This window comes from Anthonomus grandis, chromosome 1 (assembly GCF_022605725.1).
Source record: "Anthonomus grandis grandis chromosome 1, icAntGran1.3, whole genome shotgun sequence".
In the NCBI taxonomy this organism is placed as follows: Eukaryota; Metazoa; Arthropoda; class Insecta; order Coleoptera; family Curculionidae; genus Anthonomus; species Anthonomus grandis.
This window is the reverse complement of record NC_065546.1, coordinates 55,866,462-55,880,625: the sequence shown is the minus strand read 5'-3', so window position 1 is coordinate 55,880,625 and position 14,164 is coordinate 55,866,462. Positions and strand designations below refer to the sequence as shown.

Genomic DNA, 14,164 nt, shown 5'->3' with positions numbered 1-14,164 from the left:
CCAAAAAATACAGGCAGCCGCTGAACAGATCAACAATGGAAGATTCGCCCGATTAATAACGCGATCTTTTCTAAAAAGGATTAGAATGTATATTAGGAATGAGGGCACACAATTTGAGCATTTGTTGTAACTCTAATAAAGTTTTGTTTCATTTACATTGATTTTGTTCCATTATTTATTTTGACTATAAAATTAACTTAGCTAACGCTGCTCTAAGCGGCGTACATTTGACTATGTACTAAAAAAATATTAAAATACACAATTATTGAAGCAATAATCTAGCAAGTATCTTACCATTTTGAAATCTAGATTAGATACGCCAACTTTTTAAATCACTTGCCAAACAGTGAAGTAATTTACTTTTCCAGAACAGTTAAATTGGGATTAAATTGGGAAGTTAAATTTGGGAAATAATGGTCAAAAGACACAATTTTCAACACAAGTTGCGCAAAAATCTGATAATTTTGTAAAAATGTGAACAATTTTGTTTGAATTTAGTTTTGTAATTTATCGCGGGTTATTCGGGGTTAAATTAAAATAAAAATTGTTATGAAATTTGTAGCCACAGTACTAAAAAGATCAACAGAGGGTGTCAATTTTTTTCGGTTTTTCTATGAATGCCTATAATTTTAAAAGTACTCAAGATAGATTTTTTTTAGGACTGGTCTATTGCCCTTTTTCGGCTTATCGTTGACTTTTGGGACACCCTGTATAGAGAAATGATTTTGAAGTTAATCCTTTGGATAATGTCTTCTAAATTATTTGTTTTGTAATACACGTCAAACACTAACAATGGACAGTCTGCCATCATCCTCATTATGTTATTTTTTTGTTTTTGTTAAGTTTGGCGCTCGATATTTTTAAAACGCTTTAATTCAAAGTTGGTAAGTTGTATTTATTTGAGATCAGAAAATTCGGCTCTTTTTAACTATGAGGTCATATATACGGTGTTCCATAAGAAAAAAACCGATATTCTGGCAAAATTTGACATTTAAAAAAAAAATCAGAATTTCAAGTGAAACCCCAAAGTTTTCTATATTTTTTTTTTGTTTACTTTTCACCTAAGCCCTCTAGAGGGAGCTCAATATATGGGGAAAGACCCTGTACATGGGTTTTCCACTACCATTACTATTTATTAAAAAGGCTTTCCCGAACGTCTGCCCAGATAATTATTATTATTTACTATTATTATATGTATAATAAAAAAGAATTAATTTGCAGAAATTGCCGTAAGATCCCGTATAAACGAAATCCAAGAAGACTGGAAACCGACTTTTCTGACAAACGAGGAGTTCACCCATTTAGTATTAGACGCCGTGGACGGGTTTATAATTGTGTTTTCCACGTCCGGTCCGATTTATTATGCTTCCGAGAGTATTACATCACTATTAGGATATCTAGCGGTAAGCAGTTGATGACCCATTAACATTTATTGAATCCAGAAGTTAAAAAAAATAATACTATTATATAAGGTTTATCGAAGAAATCGATTGGGGGGAAAGAAAACTATTTTTGTCCTAGTTCACCTGCGGCCCTCCTTACGGTATTTTCTTCAAGGTTTACAAAACATATCCTCGTGGACCTTGAAACCGCATACTGACTACACACCTTCTTATTAACGGTTTTGTGCGGTAATTTATTTCTAATACGGTGTCAGTATCCTTTATTGCACATTTACCGTAATCCGTTAGTTATTTAAATTAGCATTTTATAGCATTACTGTTAATAATAAAATGACGTATTTTAGAAAGACGTATTGAACACTACGATATTTGAACTAGCAAACGAGGAGGATCAGAATGGCCTTTACAACATTTTATCGCAACCCAATGAAGATGACGGCCATGTGGCCTTCACTTGTCATATCAAATGTGGTGGTAGCAAAGTGGCTTGTTGCGAACTAGTCCAGTTTGAAGGATATTTTAGTGAGTTTTTGCTGTTTTAGGACCAACAAGAAAATACTATTTTGGATTTTTTTTTTTTAGGGTCTGATGAAGATATGGTACAAACCGGTGATAATAAATACTGTGGAACCTCAGCTGGAGATATAGATAATAGGTAAGGCCTTCATTTAGAAAATTTGTTTCTTTTTATGATTTAAAAGTAGTAGTTACCCCCTAAACTGAAGAATATGGGTCCAGAGAAGATTATATTCTGGACCTTTAGTCTTGAATTTCCTTGAATTGATATTGTTACAAAAAGTGTTCAAATTTTAATTAATCGGCCTCTACCTCAGGCCTCTGGAAAGGTAATTTTTTGCGTTTCCAGAGTAATGCACTTCCAAGCACAATTTTGTGAAGAAATATATTATATTGAATGTTTTGATAATTGAACAAGTTACAATTCAAAGGGATGTAATTCAGCCAAATATGCACACAACATTTCATACACCAAAGCCATCCTCAAGTATGTCCTCGACTTGTTACCAAAAATCATAAATGTGTTTTACTTACATTGGGAATTATGAGGATAATGTAAAATACATCTAAATGTATAAATGTAAAAAACGTTATTTTCATAGTTTTTGTACGTACAATTTTATTTGTATGTTAAGTTGATTAGTAGGGTTTATTTTTTCAGGTTATTGTTTGTTGGCACAGGCCGAATCCAGACCCCGCTACTAATAAAAGAAATGCCTCTAGTGGATTCCAGTAGAACGGAATTCACTTCAAGGCACAGCCTAGAATGGAAGTTTCTATTCCTGGACCATAGAGCTCCGCCAATTATTGGGTAAACATCCAGTTTCCCCCCATTTTCCTCGTATATCTCTTCCATATTCTTTGCAGGTACCTCCCGTTCGAATTGTTAGGTACCTCCGGGTACGAATACTACCACGTGGACGACTTGGAGAGGGTGATCAGGTGCCACGAGTCCTTAATGCAAAAGGGCGAGGGCACCTCTTGCTACTACCGTTTCCTCACCAAAGGGCAACAATGGATTTGGTTGCAAACGAGATACTTCATCACTTACCACCAATGGAATTCCAAGCCGGAGTTCGTGGTGTGCACACATCGGGTTATCAGGTGACCCTACTCATAATAAATAAATACTATTCATGTACTTCAATGTATTAAACTAAAAGAAAGTTTTAATAGTCTTAATCGATTTTATTCCAGTTATTTAGACGTAATCAAGGAAACCAGACGTGAACAAGGCGTTCCCCCGCAAGAACTCTCCCCCATAGAAGGCAAAGAGGCCTCCTCGAACCCCTGGAAAGCGACGAATAAAAAATCCAGCAAACGGGGTCCGGACTCCGACTGTACCTCCATGTCGGCCGATTCTCCCACCTCCAGACAATCCGTTATGACTGAGCAATCGGCGGTAATACTAATTGAACATTGCGATCATCGAGTCACTCTCATAAGTCTCCTTCCAACAGAAATCAAGAGTGAGTCAAAGTTTAACGGGGTCAACTCTACAGTCGATTTCTCCTTCACCTCAGCAGCAACAACCGGAGCCGAACACTCGACAACAGTCGACTCACATACAACAACAACAACAACATCAACAAAACTCTCAGTTTTTGGAGCCGAATCAGTATGTCGCAAGCATACCTTTGCAGCCCGTTATTACTGGATATCCGGCGCATCAAGCTGTCTTGTCGCCCTTGCCAGTAAGATTTTTTTAAATTCTATTTGATTGGATTTATATGGGATTTTTAGGGGAAAACTAACACTCGCTTATGTTACTCGATAATACTCGACGCTTGATTTTACCAAAGCATTTGACATAGTGAACCATGAGATATTCATATCTTTATTACATTATTTAGGATTTTCTCAGTCGGCTTTAACAATTACCTTTTATCTAATTCAATTAATAAAAAAAAATATTAAAAAAAAAATTATCATCCCGTATCTTGAAAACTGTGCATTTCCGGACCCATGTTTATAGAAACTTTTTCTCATATTCTTTTACAAGGAATCACCCATTCAAATATCTCCGTCTATTTTTCGAACACCCTGTATAAAACCAATATCCATTATTTTCCTCTATAAGCTGATAGATATGCTTAGTATTTACGTAGACTTCCGCTAACGGTGGGCTATTTTTGGTAATCTAATATTTTATTGTTAGATTGGATATTCCACGCCTATGGATTTTTTCAATAAGCAAATTATTCAATAAGCAAAACTGTAAATTTTTAAATAATAATTTTTCAGTCAACATTTTTCTTCGTACATATAGAGGTGGCTCATAAGTTTCTACTAGCAAGGACTGTATTGGTGTAGAACGCAATGCTCCTGTAACCATTTTCAAGGATTTATACTGGATACGGTCGACTTTATCTAATCTAGTTTTGATACATAGAACCATAAAATATTGCTGCATTATCTAGTAAGGATTTAGTGAAAGCTCTATAAAATATAAGAGATGTTTTGGGGTCGGTCTGAGCCCCACTTCCTTACAGTAACTGCTCTTAAGGCGTTTAAGCTCTTCTCCGCTTTTTTGAGGATGTAGTCAAATATGAGTATTCCAGGTTAATTTTTGGTCTAGGTATTTCGTTTCTTTTATTCATGGTATGTTTGTATTATTAAAAGATGTTATATTACCTAAAAGTAATTTATAGTTTAGTAATAAATAGAGATAGGCGTTGGTTGGTTACCCTTTCAAATACGCTTTAATATCTCTTTTTACTAATCGAGATTTTCGAAACTTCAATAGAATGTTGATTATTTTTTAAGTTAAATAAATAAATTAGTATTAGGACAGTTGTTGTGGACACCTATTGACGAGACGCATATTCCTAAATAACCGTTCATTCGGGTACGGCCGAAGCGAGACTGCTAAATAAAAGACTATTCGTCCGGACCTGCTACTCGTACGTCGGTTATACAGACAACGTACAGGAATAAAATGGTTTTTAATTTTTGCTGTAGGTTTAAGTTTATTTGAATCACTTAATTGAGAAACCCTATACGTCGAAATTCAAGATTTTGAGAAAAACTGTTTTAATTAAAAACAACTTAAAAATCTAAAAAAAGCAAGTGTCCCAAAATAAACTATGGGTACCTGCTGTAAAGTTTTTAGCAAAAATGAAAAATAAAATCTTCTGGTCTTGTGAGAAAAAAATTAAAATGGCCGTGGACGTGTGGGCTTTCTCAAAAAAAGTTGTATGCTTATTAAAATAAGCATACAACTTTTTTTGAAAACGAGTTTACTAAGTCAAAATAATATCAAATATAATACAAAAACCCTGTCAATCTTCAATAACATCGTCATCGTCACCACCTGTTGGTGGTCAAAAGTTTTCAATTTCTTTGTCTTTTTCTACTATAAACCTCTCAAACTTTTTGATATCCAACATTTTTTTTACACTGATTGGGATTTTTGTATTAGGGTATGCAACGACTGCTGGAAAAGATCTGACAATGGTAGATGTTCCTAAACTAAATTCATGCTCTATAAGGCCATCAATAAAGTCTCGGGCGGTCACGACGCCTTTTTCGTCCTTGCTGTAACTGAAGTGCATAAAATTAGAAATCAGAAAAGAGGCCATAGAAAAAAAAATTTTTGTAGTAAACGGGCCACCAGCTTTTAGAGTTTTTGACCAATGTATTGTCCTCGTCCATGAGATGCACCAAAAAAATTTTTTTAGTGCTTAAACCGACAATCAATAAAACCTTACTTTTTAGTAGAAAAATCCTATCATTTTTATGAATTTTCTTCTTCACCATGGGAAAATCCCTGTCACATGGTATGTAGGAATGTCCTCTTATGGGAAAATACTAGTTCACACTTTGAAATCGTCCGAGGTCTGTAAGGCCTAAGCGTATCCTAACAACTGAATGGTTTTTATTCTGACAACCGCATCCATCAGAAAAAATATGGAAATGTTCAATTTTTGGTGGAATTTCACTATTTATACAATACAATACAATCGCTTTATTGTCAAAAAATTATAAATTTTGTAGACAAAGCTAATATAAGTAAACACATGAGTACACAAAAAACAAAAACACGAGACATTTAGATTTTATACAAAATAGGTAACCTATTGTACATGGTCAAATTACTTATACAACTAAATGTTTATAAAGTCAGAAGTTGATATTAAAAAGAATATAAAAAAATGTAAATTGGGTAAAAGAAGTATACAAAATAAGTTGAAGTTAAATTACGACTATTATCACAATATAGGTATAACTAATTCTAGGGATGGAGACTATAAAGTAAATAGGGCCAGTGTGTGTGTGGTATTTAAAAGGAAAGATTAAAAAAGTCTTCTACTGTGTAATAAAGCCTTTACCAATAGTAAAGCTTTTAAAGCATGGCGAAAACAGGAAAACGTTGTCATAGATTTAATCGTAAAAGGAAGGTGATTCTGCATTTTTTTTGCTCTATAGAGTATAGAAGTTTTTACTAATTCCGACCGTGGGGTTGGCAGATAAATATCATGCTCTGATTTTCTAAGTGGATAGTTATGAGAAGGCCTCTTTGGAAATTCTGACACATGCTTTCGGATTAAGCAAACAGATTCATTTATAAACAGTGAAGGAAGAGTTAATATTCTATGTTTTTTAAAGAATTCTTGGCAGTGAGCTGTACTGTCAAGTCCCAGTAAATAGCGTATCGCTCTCTTTTGCAACTTGAATACGCGCCCAAATTGAGTGGCACAGCATGAACCCCAGAATGGAATGGCATAACGAAGAAGTGACTCAAAAAGGGCAAAATAAACTGATTTAGATGTTAAAAAGCTTAATTCTTTGGAAATAGATCTTATGGCAAAACATGCTGAGCTTAACTTTGTGGATAAGGTGTCGATATGAGATTCCCATTTTAAAGAGCTGTCTAAAATTAGTCCCAAGAACTTGAGAGATTCAACAATATCCAAACTGGTATTTTGTAGAGGAAAAGGTTGAATGGTACTTTTATATGATACAACCTTGATTTTAGAGATATTAAGGCATAGAAGATTGGAATCGCACCAGGACTTAATGGTAAGGAAATCGTTAGATATAGTTGCATGCGGAGACGTGATATCTGGAGTGCTCCAAGTAAAGCTGGTATCGTCGGCGAACAGACAAATTTTGCCGCTGATATCCAGATTGGCCATGTCATTAATAAATAGGAGAAACAAAATAGGGCCCAAAACTGAACCTTGCGGCACACCACATTCAATTGGTTGGCATGAAGATGTTGTCGTATCAACTTTCACTAAGATATGACTTAAACCATTTGAGAGAAGATCCTCTAAACCCATAGTGTTGCAGTTTGTTAATTAAAATATTATGATTAACACAATCAAATGCCTTTGAGAAATCGCAGAAAACTGTAGCTGTGGAGTGTTGATTGTTTAGGCTAGAATAAACACTATTTAGGAGCGAAAACATAGCATCACTGGTGCACTTATTTCTCAAAAATCCAAATTGATTCGGTGTTAGAATTCTATATTTAAGCAAAAATGACAAAACCCTTTCTTTAACCAGTCTTTTAACAATCTTAGATGAAGTTGGGAGAAGTGCTATTGGGCGATAATTTGAGGCTTGATCTTTATCCCCTCCTTTATGCAGTGGAATAATAATTGCAGTCTTAAGGCAGCTTGGAAAGATTCCCCTCTGAAATGACATGTTAATTAGGTTCACCAAGTGACTTAAGGCGCAATCAGGCAGGTTTGCAAACATTGTGAGAGTTAGGCCATCTGTACCAGACGATGATTTATTTTTTATTTCGTTAATTGTACTTCGAAGGTCGGTGAAAAAGAAACTGTGCAGATTACCATTAAAAAAATACGAAAGTGGATCGTGAGAAGGTGATATGGTGGTCATTAGGTTCTTAGCCACATTTACAAAGTAATTGTTAAGGTCTTCCGGTGAAGTAGTGATAGTCCTAGGCGAGGAAGATTTATTTCTCAATTCGTTAACAATAGACCATGTTTCTTTAGACACATTACCAAAATCAGTAAGCCTTTTGTTATAATAGGCATCCTTCGCAGCTTTTATTGTCTTGTGATAAACTCTTCTGTATCGCCTGATGGAATTGTGGAAAACGTCGCTGACGGAGAATTTTTTTAGATGCGATAATGAGCGCATGTTTTTTGCTGATATACGTAAGCCACAAGTAGACCAAGGCTTATGATGTTTAATTTTTATAGGCCTCAAAGGAAAACACTTATCTGAAATATTTAATAAAGTCCTTGTAAATCTAGAAAACTCATCATCGACATCATCAGAAAGAAAATCCCAATTGCACTCAAGGCAGTAATTTTTGAAATTTAATAAATTCTTGTCACCAAAAACACGGCCTAATCGACGTAAAGTATTTTTGTTTTTAGATTCCAAAGAAATAAATACAAATAAAATAAAAATAAAAATACAAATACAGAACAACATATAAAAAAAACGTACAAATCACAGCTTCATGATCAGAAAACCCTGCATTTAAGACAGATTAATCAACAAATGATGACACAATATAGTCGAATAAATGATGACACAATATAGTCGAATGTGCTAGAACTATTTTTAGTTATTCTGGTTGGAGAGTTGATGTGCATTTCTAAATCCAATGAATCAAAAATTCACTGCAGAGACTCTTGAGCAGCACACACACTGGTGAAGTCAATGTTAAAGTCACCACATAAAATCAATTTACTTTTTATAGGTAGGGATTCCAGCAAGCTCAGTAGTTTTTGGCAGAAAATCAGCACATTAGCGTCTGGTGATCGATAAATACAAATAATGTAAAAATCAAGTAAAGCGTTATGAACGATGGAAAATTCAAGTTCTTTTTCAGATAATAAGATATCGAACTAGTGACCGCTACAAAGTCGCTGTTGGTAGACATAATTAAGGTGCCGCCATGAGAAAAAGTACCTCTATTGAACCTAGCAATTGTTGTATAATTTTGAATACAAATAGGTTCATCTATGTTTAACCAATGTTCGGTAATGGCGATAATTTCAGGAAATTTAAGTTCTTCTAATAGAAGGAATAAACCGTTGGTTTTGCGTCTTAAGGACTGAATATTTAAAAGAAAAACACTGAGCTCGCAATCTCCGGCTTTACAGAGAGTGCTAGATCCTTTGGTCGCGTCACATTACTTGGCGCCAATGCCGTAGACGTTATGGAAGCGGATATACAGGTTTCGCAATGAACCAAGAACGATGGGGGCCGCACTATAGGTGGAGTCATCGGGTCCAAATTCGGCAGCGGCACATATTTGTTTTTAACATTATCCATCACTGCAATGCTGACGTCATCTTGAGTAAGGGACTTGCATACAGTTATGGCTTCCTTATCCGAACCGATCTTTAATAATTTTTTCTGCCTGGAAACATTAGCAGAAGCAGCCTGGGCGGCTGTGGTCAATGTTATTGGCTGCAACAAAGGTAAAGGCTGTAAGAGATTCGCTTTGTCACCATCCATTACGGTGCCTGGAGGCCACATGCAGATCTCCTTTAGTTGTGCAAGGTGATCATTATTTTGCACCCCAATCATAAAACTCGAGCTGACCCCATTTTTCTGCGTGTAAGAGCAACGAATGTATTCAGTAGTCCCGAGTCTCTCTTTTATGTAGTAGGCAAGCTTATTTGCTGTCAAATTTTCAGGAACATTGGATACTACGAAGTAGTTCCATGCTGCTTTGGCCATGAAGTTTTGCGATGGAGTTTTTTTGGCAGTATTTTCTTTGGGAGTTGAAGTGGGTTCGGTGTCTTCCGTTTGAGTAGAAATAGAGGTTTTTTTTTTGTATGGGTGGAATGTATTTTACTATGGGTTTCTCCTTGACATCCAACTTTTCTATTTTCAGTGCCATATTAGCTACATTCCTACGTAGTTCCCCAATTTCTCTGATGAGGTCTTCTTTGGAGGAATCGCGGATCTGGATTTTTATAGACTCTTCATGATTGCCCATGAGTAGAGAGGAGATGTTGCATATCTCTTATTTCATATCTCGAATGGAGTAAAAAATTGATTCTTGACTCCTCTCATATTTGCTGTTAAGGACAGTATGTATGACATCAATTTTCTCATGCAGTGTCTTCCACTTAGAGTCATGGTCAAGATCTCATATATCTCATTTATGACCGGAAAAAGGTAGTTGTTCCCCTTTAGACATGTTCCTAGAGCTTCAACTATTTCCAAAGGGATCTGTGATTTCTGTAACTGTGACACTTTGTCGTGGAGGTATTTCATCGTTGGAGAGTCACAGACCTTGCAGAAGAATCTTAAGTTGTTGTACTTTTGTTGATGGAGTACCTTTGTAGTGGTTTTATCTAGTCCCGTACAGGACATACAAAAATAACGGCGACACTCGCCACTGCAACGAACTTTCTTTTTCCAAAAAGGTCCTTTGACATCCATCGCACTTAGACTCGGCCATGTTTAGATTAATTTTGGAAAAAGGTTTAAAAAGTCAATGATATTAAAAATAAAACCGTCTCTAATACACGGAAACTATTTGTAAACAGGAATACGGAACAGTTTTTTGTAAGAAACACACGCGCGGCGAAAATCAGACGTAGCAATATAAAGTTCAATGATTGTTGAAAAAATTATGTTTTTATAAACAGAACTATTTTGATATGGAAACACTGGCGGAAACTACTTACTCGTACTATACAGGACGCACACGTACAGCAGTACAAGTTTAAGTATCAACTACGTGCCGATACAAGGTCAAAACAAATCAGATCAAAAACAATCGAATATAAAGCACAAACACAATATCGATTCCAGCGGAGCCGACGAGCTAATACAACCAACTCGTGCGACTGCCGAGAATAGAATTTGAAATTATGAAATCCATAATAAAGGAACAAACCTCATTTGGTCCTTTTTTGCCCATACTTTTATGGTATACATAAAACATTGTTTGTCCAGTCTTTTCGGTCGTGGATATTAAAAACATTGACACTTAGTTGATGCAGGTTAAATGTATCTTGAACTGGAATAACAGCGAGGGCTTGATTTTGTATGTAGTCAACGCAAATTGCTCCTACCGTGGCATCTGTTTGGCACAACTCTTGAATGGTTTTCATTTTGCTATAGAATTGTTTGGCTTTTCTTTGCTAAACAATTTTCTCCGCCACAGCTACACATTTAGCTACGTTGTGTAGGGCGTTAGATTTAATTTTGTTGGAAAGTACCTCACAGGTGCAGCAGTTTTTTTTCGTTTTTTCGATGTCCAATTTTTCACTAAGATAGTGATAGTCTCGACTGCCATAAAGTGATTTTTTTTACGGGAAACGTACGAATATGCTCCTCTACTTGCCTGACCATTTCTCCAGGTTTTGCATTTCCTAGGGTATTTTTACCTCGTCTATCGTTAGGTGATTTTTCCAATGATAATAAATTAGCCAAGCGTCGAACACGGTCTACTGTGACGCCATGGATACTAGCAAAAGTGGTTTTGCAGACACTAAACTTTCCCGAACTAGATGACACACAATATTTATATGATTTGCTTTTTGGTTTTGCATTATTAGTTCATACTCTAGGTCGTGTTCTTGAAATTTCTGAACACTCAATTAAAGTCTGCAAATATGATCTTGTTCATTTTTCGTTTCTAGAGTATAAAATTTATCAAAAATCTCTTGCCGATCACCTTCGGGAATTTTATGGAAACAGCGTGATCTACAGCTAGTGAAACATCATGAAAAACATAGTGAAATGATACTTAGATCGACAAAAATAAAATTATTTATCTTACCGACATGGTTCACCATCACTCATTTACTTTAATGCCTGTGTAATTCAGATATTCTTTGCCCTTCACTCGCGAACTTTTAATCACTTCATTTTTATAAATAACTTGTTTAAATCTCTTTTTGCATTTTTTAGGAATAACTTCCACAGAAACATTCTCCTCGGATGACGACATTGTTAAAACTAAACATAAATAAACGCAACAGGCAAGGCATGCTATTTGTCACCTAGGCGTTTATTTGAGAAACATCACATGTCCGTACTTGTAGGTTTTCTCAAATAAGCGATTCATGTAACTGTTTATTAGCACTTCTTTAAACAAATAATGTGATCACTAAAATACATTTTTATTACATTGTATAGTTATTATTAGGGATATTAAAACATACAAACAGGGGCAAAATGTATAATTAAACTATTTCTTTTGCTTGGTACCTCCCAACCCTCTACTTTGCATTACGCATTTTCCCAGTGAGTGAGGAGCTTTTCTGATATCAGTTTTATCACCTTCTGATGGTTTCCCTATGATTTTTCTTTTTTCAGAAAGATTTGATTTTCTGCGGCTTATAGCAGTAGGTTGAACACTAATTTTACCACCCTTTCTTACTGTTTTGTGTCGTTGTGTTCGAATGTCCCTTGTATTTAAATGATGTATGTAATACACTTAACAGAGCTGTTGATCCATACAAATATGTCATTTAAACTCAAAAATTGAACCTGAAATTTTAAAAGTATAAAAACCATTTCCAATTAACCCAATTGACCCTACTTCCAGGTGGAAAATGTAATTTCCCCAGTTCAAATACAAGTCGACCTGCAGCGGAAACAAGCAGAACTTCAAGCAATCATTGGCCACCAGCAACAAGAACTGAGAAGAGTCTCTGAACAATTACTTATGGCTAGATTGGGGCTGTTCGGGCAACAGCCACAGCAACAACAACAGTCCGACCCAGTAAGTCTTTTATAGTTTGTTATTATATATTCTCACCAAATTCTTTATATTAGGTACAGTCGTATCAACAAAACAGCTTGAGTACAGTCAGTAGCACCACTGAGCCGGTGCCGATATTGTCCAATGCAGTAACAGGCCCGCCCTCAGTTATTGTACCAGTAACAGTACCAATTTCTGTGGCAGTGTCTTCACATCAGCCCACAGTTCTTTACGATAGTACTCCAGACTCAAATACTCACTTAAATTAATTAATATTTGGATTTTCTATGAACAATAATACTAATTACAGGGATATAACTATGTTCACTTTAAAAGTATTTTTGATATGTATACTTTACTATATAAGAAGTTTGTATGTAGCCTTTTATATTGGGCATATTAGGTATGTTTAATTAGATTATGAAATGTGATGAAATGTATTGTAGGTCAATTTATTGAAAATATACCTTTATATAAATGTGCTTCACTAGGAACTAAGTTGAATTTGTAAGATTTATACAAAGGTGTACCTGTATTATTACTATAAATTATTATGTTAACCAGAGAAATCTTTAATTAAAGGTAAAAAAACCTTGTTAATTATTAAAGTACTTTAGTAATGTCCAGCCATTTTATTTCATTGTGGCTTGAAAGGTAGACACTAATTTAAAATATCACATGATAAATATCACATTTTAAATATCACATGAAACATTTTCAGTTCTATACCAACAAAACCAATGTTATATACAGAAATATTTATTAATAAAAATATAATAATAATAAAGTAAAAAAAAAATTACCTATTATAGAAGTTACATTACAATCCTTGAAACCTACACTTCAGCCACAGTTAACTTTAAAGAAGATATAATAGGGTCCAGTTGGTCTTCCAATGCCAATATCCGTCCGGTGTTACATCTCTGACTAGCAATAAATGTTACTATCAAAGGAATCTTGTTCATTTGTATGATTTGATACTGGGAATAGCTACAAATTAAGGTGTTTGTCTTGCCCAGACCGAGTTTGCTGCCCTGGTCAATCGCCAGGCAAAAGGTTGATATAAAACCCGGTTTTATCGCGTTCTCCGGAGTCTTATCGGTGCTTATCTGCAAAAGTTTCCGGGAATTCAAAGCAGTTGTACCCCAAAAAAAATATGACCCTCACCTTTAGGAGCGGCACTCCGTCGCGGTCCGTGAAGAGTATACAATATAAACCATCAATTTTCGACAATATTTCTTGTAAATTCTTTCTTACTTCATCCATTTTTTTTTTTTCAAAACAATACGATCATCGGGCGATAAAAATAAATAAGCAACAACTAAAATCAAGTAATGTCAATGTCAGAAATCAGCTGATTATGACGTACGTCAAAGTTCCTTGGACGAGGAAAAAGAGAACACGTAAAACAAGCAGCTGGAGCGAGTTCAGGAATCCACACCCGGTGTGAGTATAATATTTATGGTATAACTGCATGAATAAATATCTCATTGTACTGTCGATTCATACGAATCGTAAAAACCTTTTCGCATTCCTGTAAATTCGTATCGCACCGAACAGTACTAATTCTACCCACTACATTTAG

General features: G+C 35.2%; 2 protein-coding genes across 7 annotated transcripts in view; one reads left to right on the top strand and one right to left on the bottom strand.

The window, feature by feature from the left end:
• LOC126734376 (circadian locomoter output cycles protein kaput) overlaps positions 1-13,200 on the top strand; it is a 32,735-nt gene extending 19,535 nt beyond the window's left edge. For all 6 annotated transcript variants that reach the window (XM_050438001.1, XM_050437992.1, XM_050437986.1 and 3 more), the window contains 9 exons: positions 1,222-1,403; positions 1,748-1,925; positions 1,986-2,058; positions 2,581-2,730; positions 2,787-3,023; positions 3,117-3,321; positions 3,380-3,613; positions 12,424-12,600; positions 12,654-13,200. In XM_050438001.1, coding sequence (XP_050293958.1) covers positions 1,222-1,403; positions 1,748-1,925; positions 1,986-2,058; positions 2,581-2,730; positions 2,787-3,023; positions 3,117-3,321; positions 3,380-3,613; positions 12,424-12,600; positions 12,654-12,848 — 1,631 coding nt within the window. In that variant the 3' untranslated portion in view covers positions 12,849-13,200. The remainder of the gene's footprint in view (positions 1-1,221; positions 1,404-1,747; positions 1,926-1,985; positions 2,059-2,580; positions 2,731-2,786; positions 3,024-3,116; positions 3,322-3,379; positions 3,614-12,423; positions 12,601-12,653) is intronic.
• Positions 13,201-13,322: 122 nt separating this feature from the next.
• LOC126734405 (ragulator complex protein LAMTOR3 homolog) lies at positions 13,323-13,914 on the bottom strand. The gene is made up of 2 exons (XM_050438033.1): positions 13,747-13,914; positions 13,323-13,688 (listed from the first exon to the last, which is right to left on the bottom strand). The coding sequence occupies exons 1-2, from the start codon at positions 13,843-13,845 to the stop codon at positions 13,416-13,418; spliced, it is 372 nt and encodes a 123-aa protein (XP_050293990.1). The 5' UTR covers positions 13,846-13,914; the 3' UTR covers positions 13,323-13,415.
• Between the last annotated feature and the right edge of the window lie 250 nt (positions 13,915-14,164).

Excerpts from the sequence above, each read along its gene's own strand:
- LOC126734405 (XM_050438033.1), bottom strand. The coding sequence starts at position 13,845 with ATGGATGAAGTAAGAAAGAATTTACAAGAAATATTGTCGAAAATTGAT. Across the intron at positions 13,689-13,746 it reads ACGGAGTGCCGCTCCTAAAG|ATAAGCACCGATAAGACTCC; the intron begins GTGAGGGTCATA and ends AAACTTTTGCAG.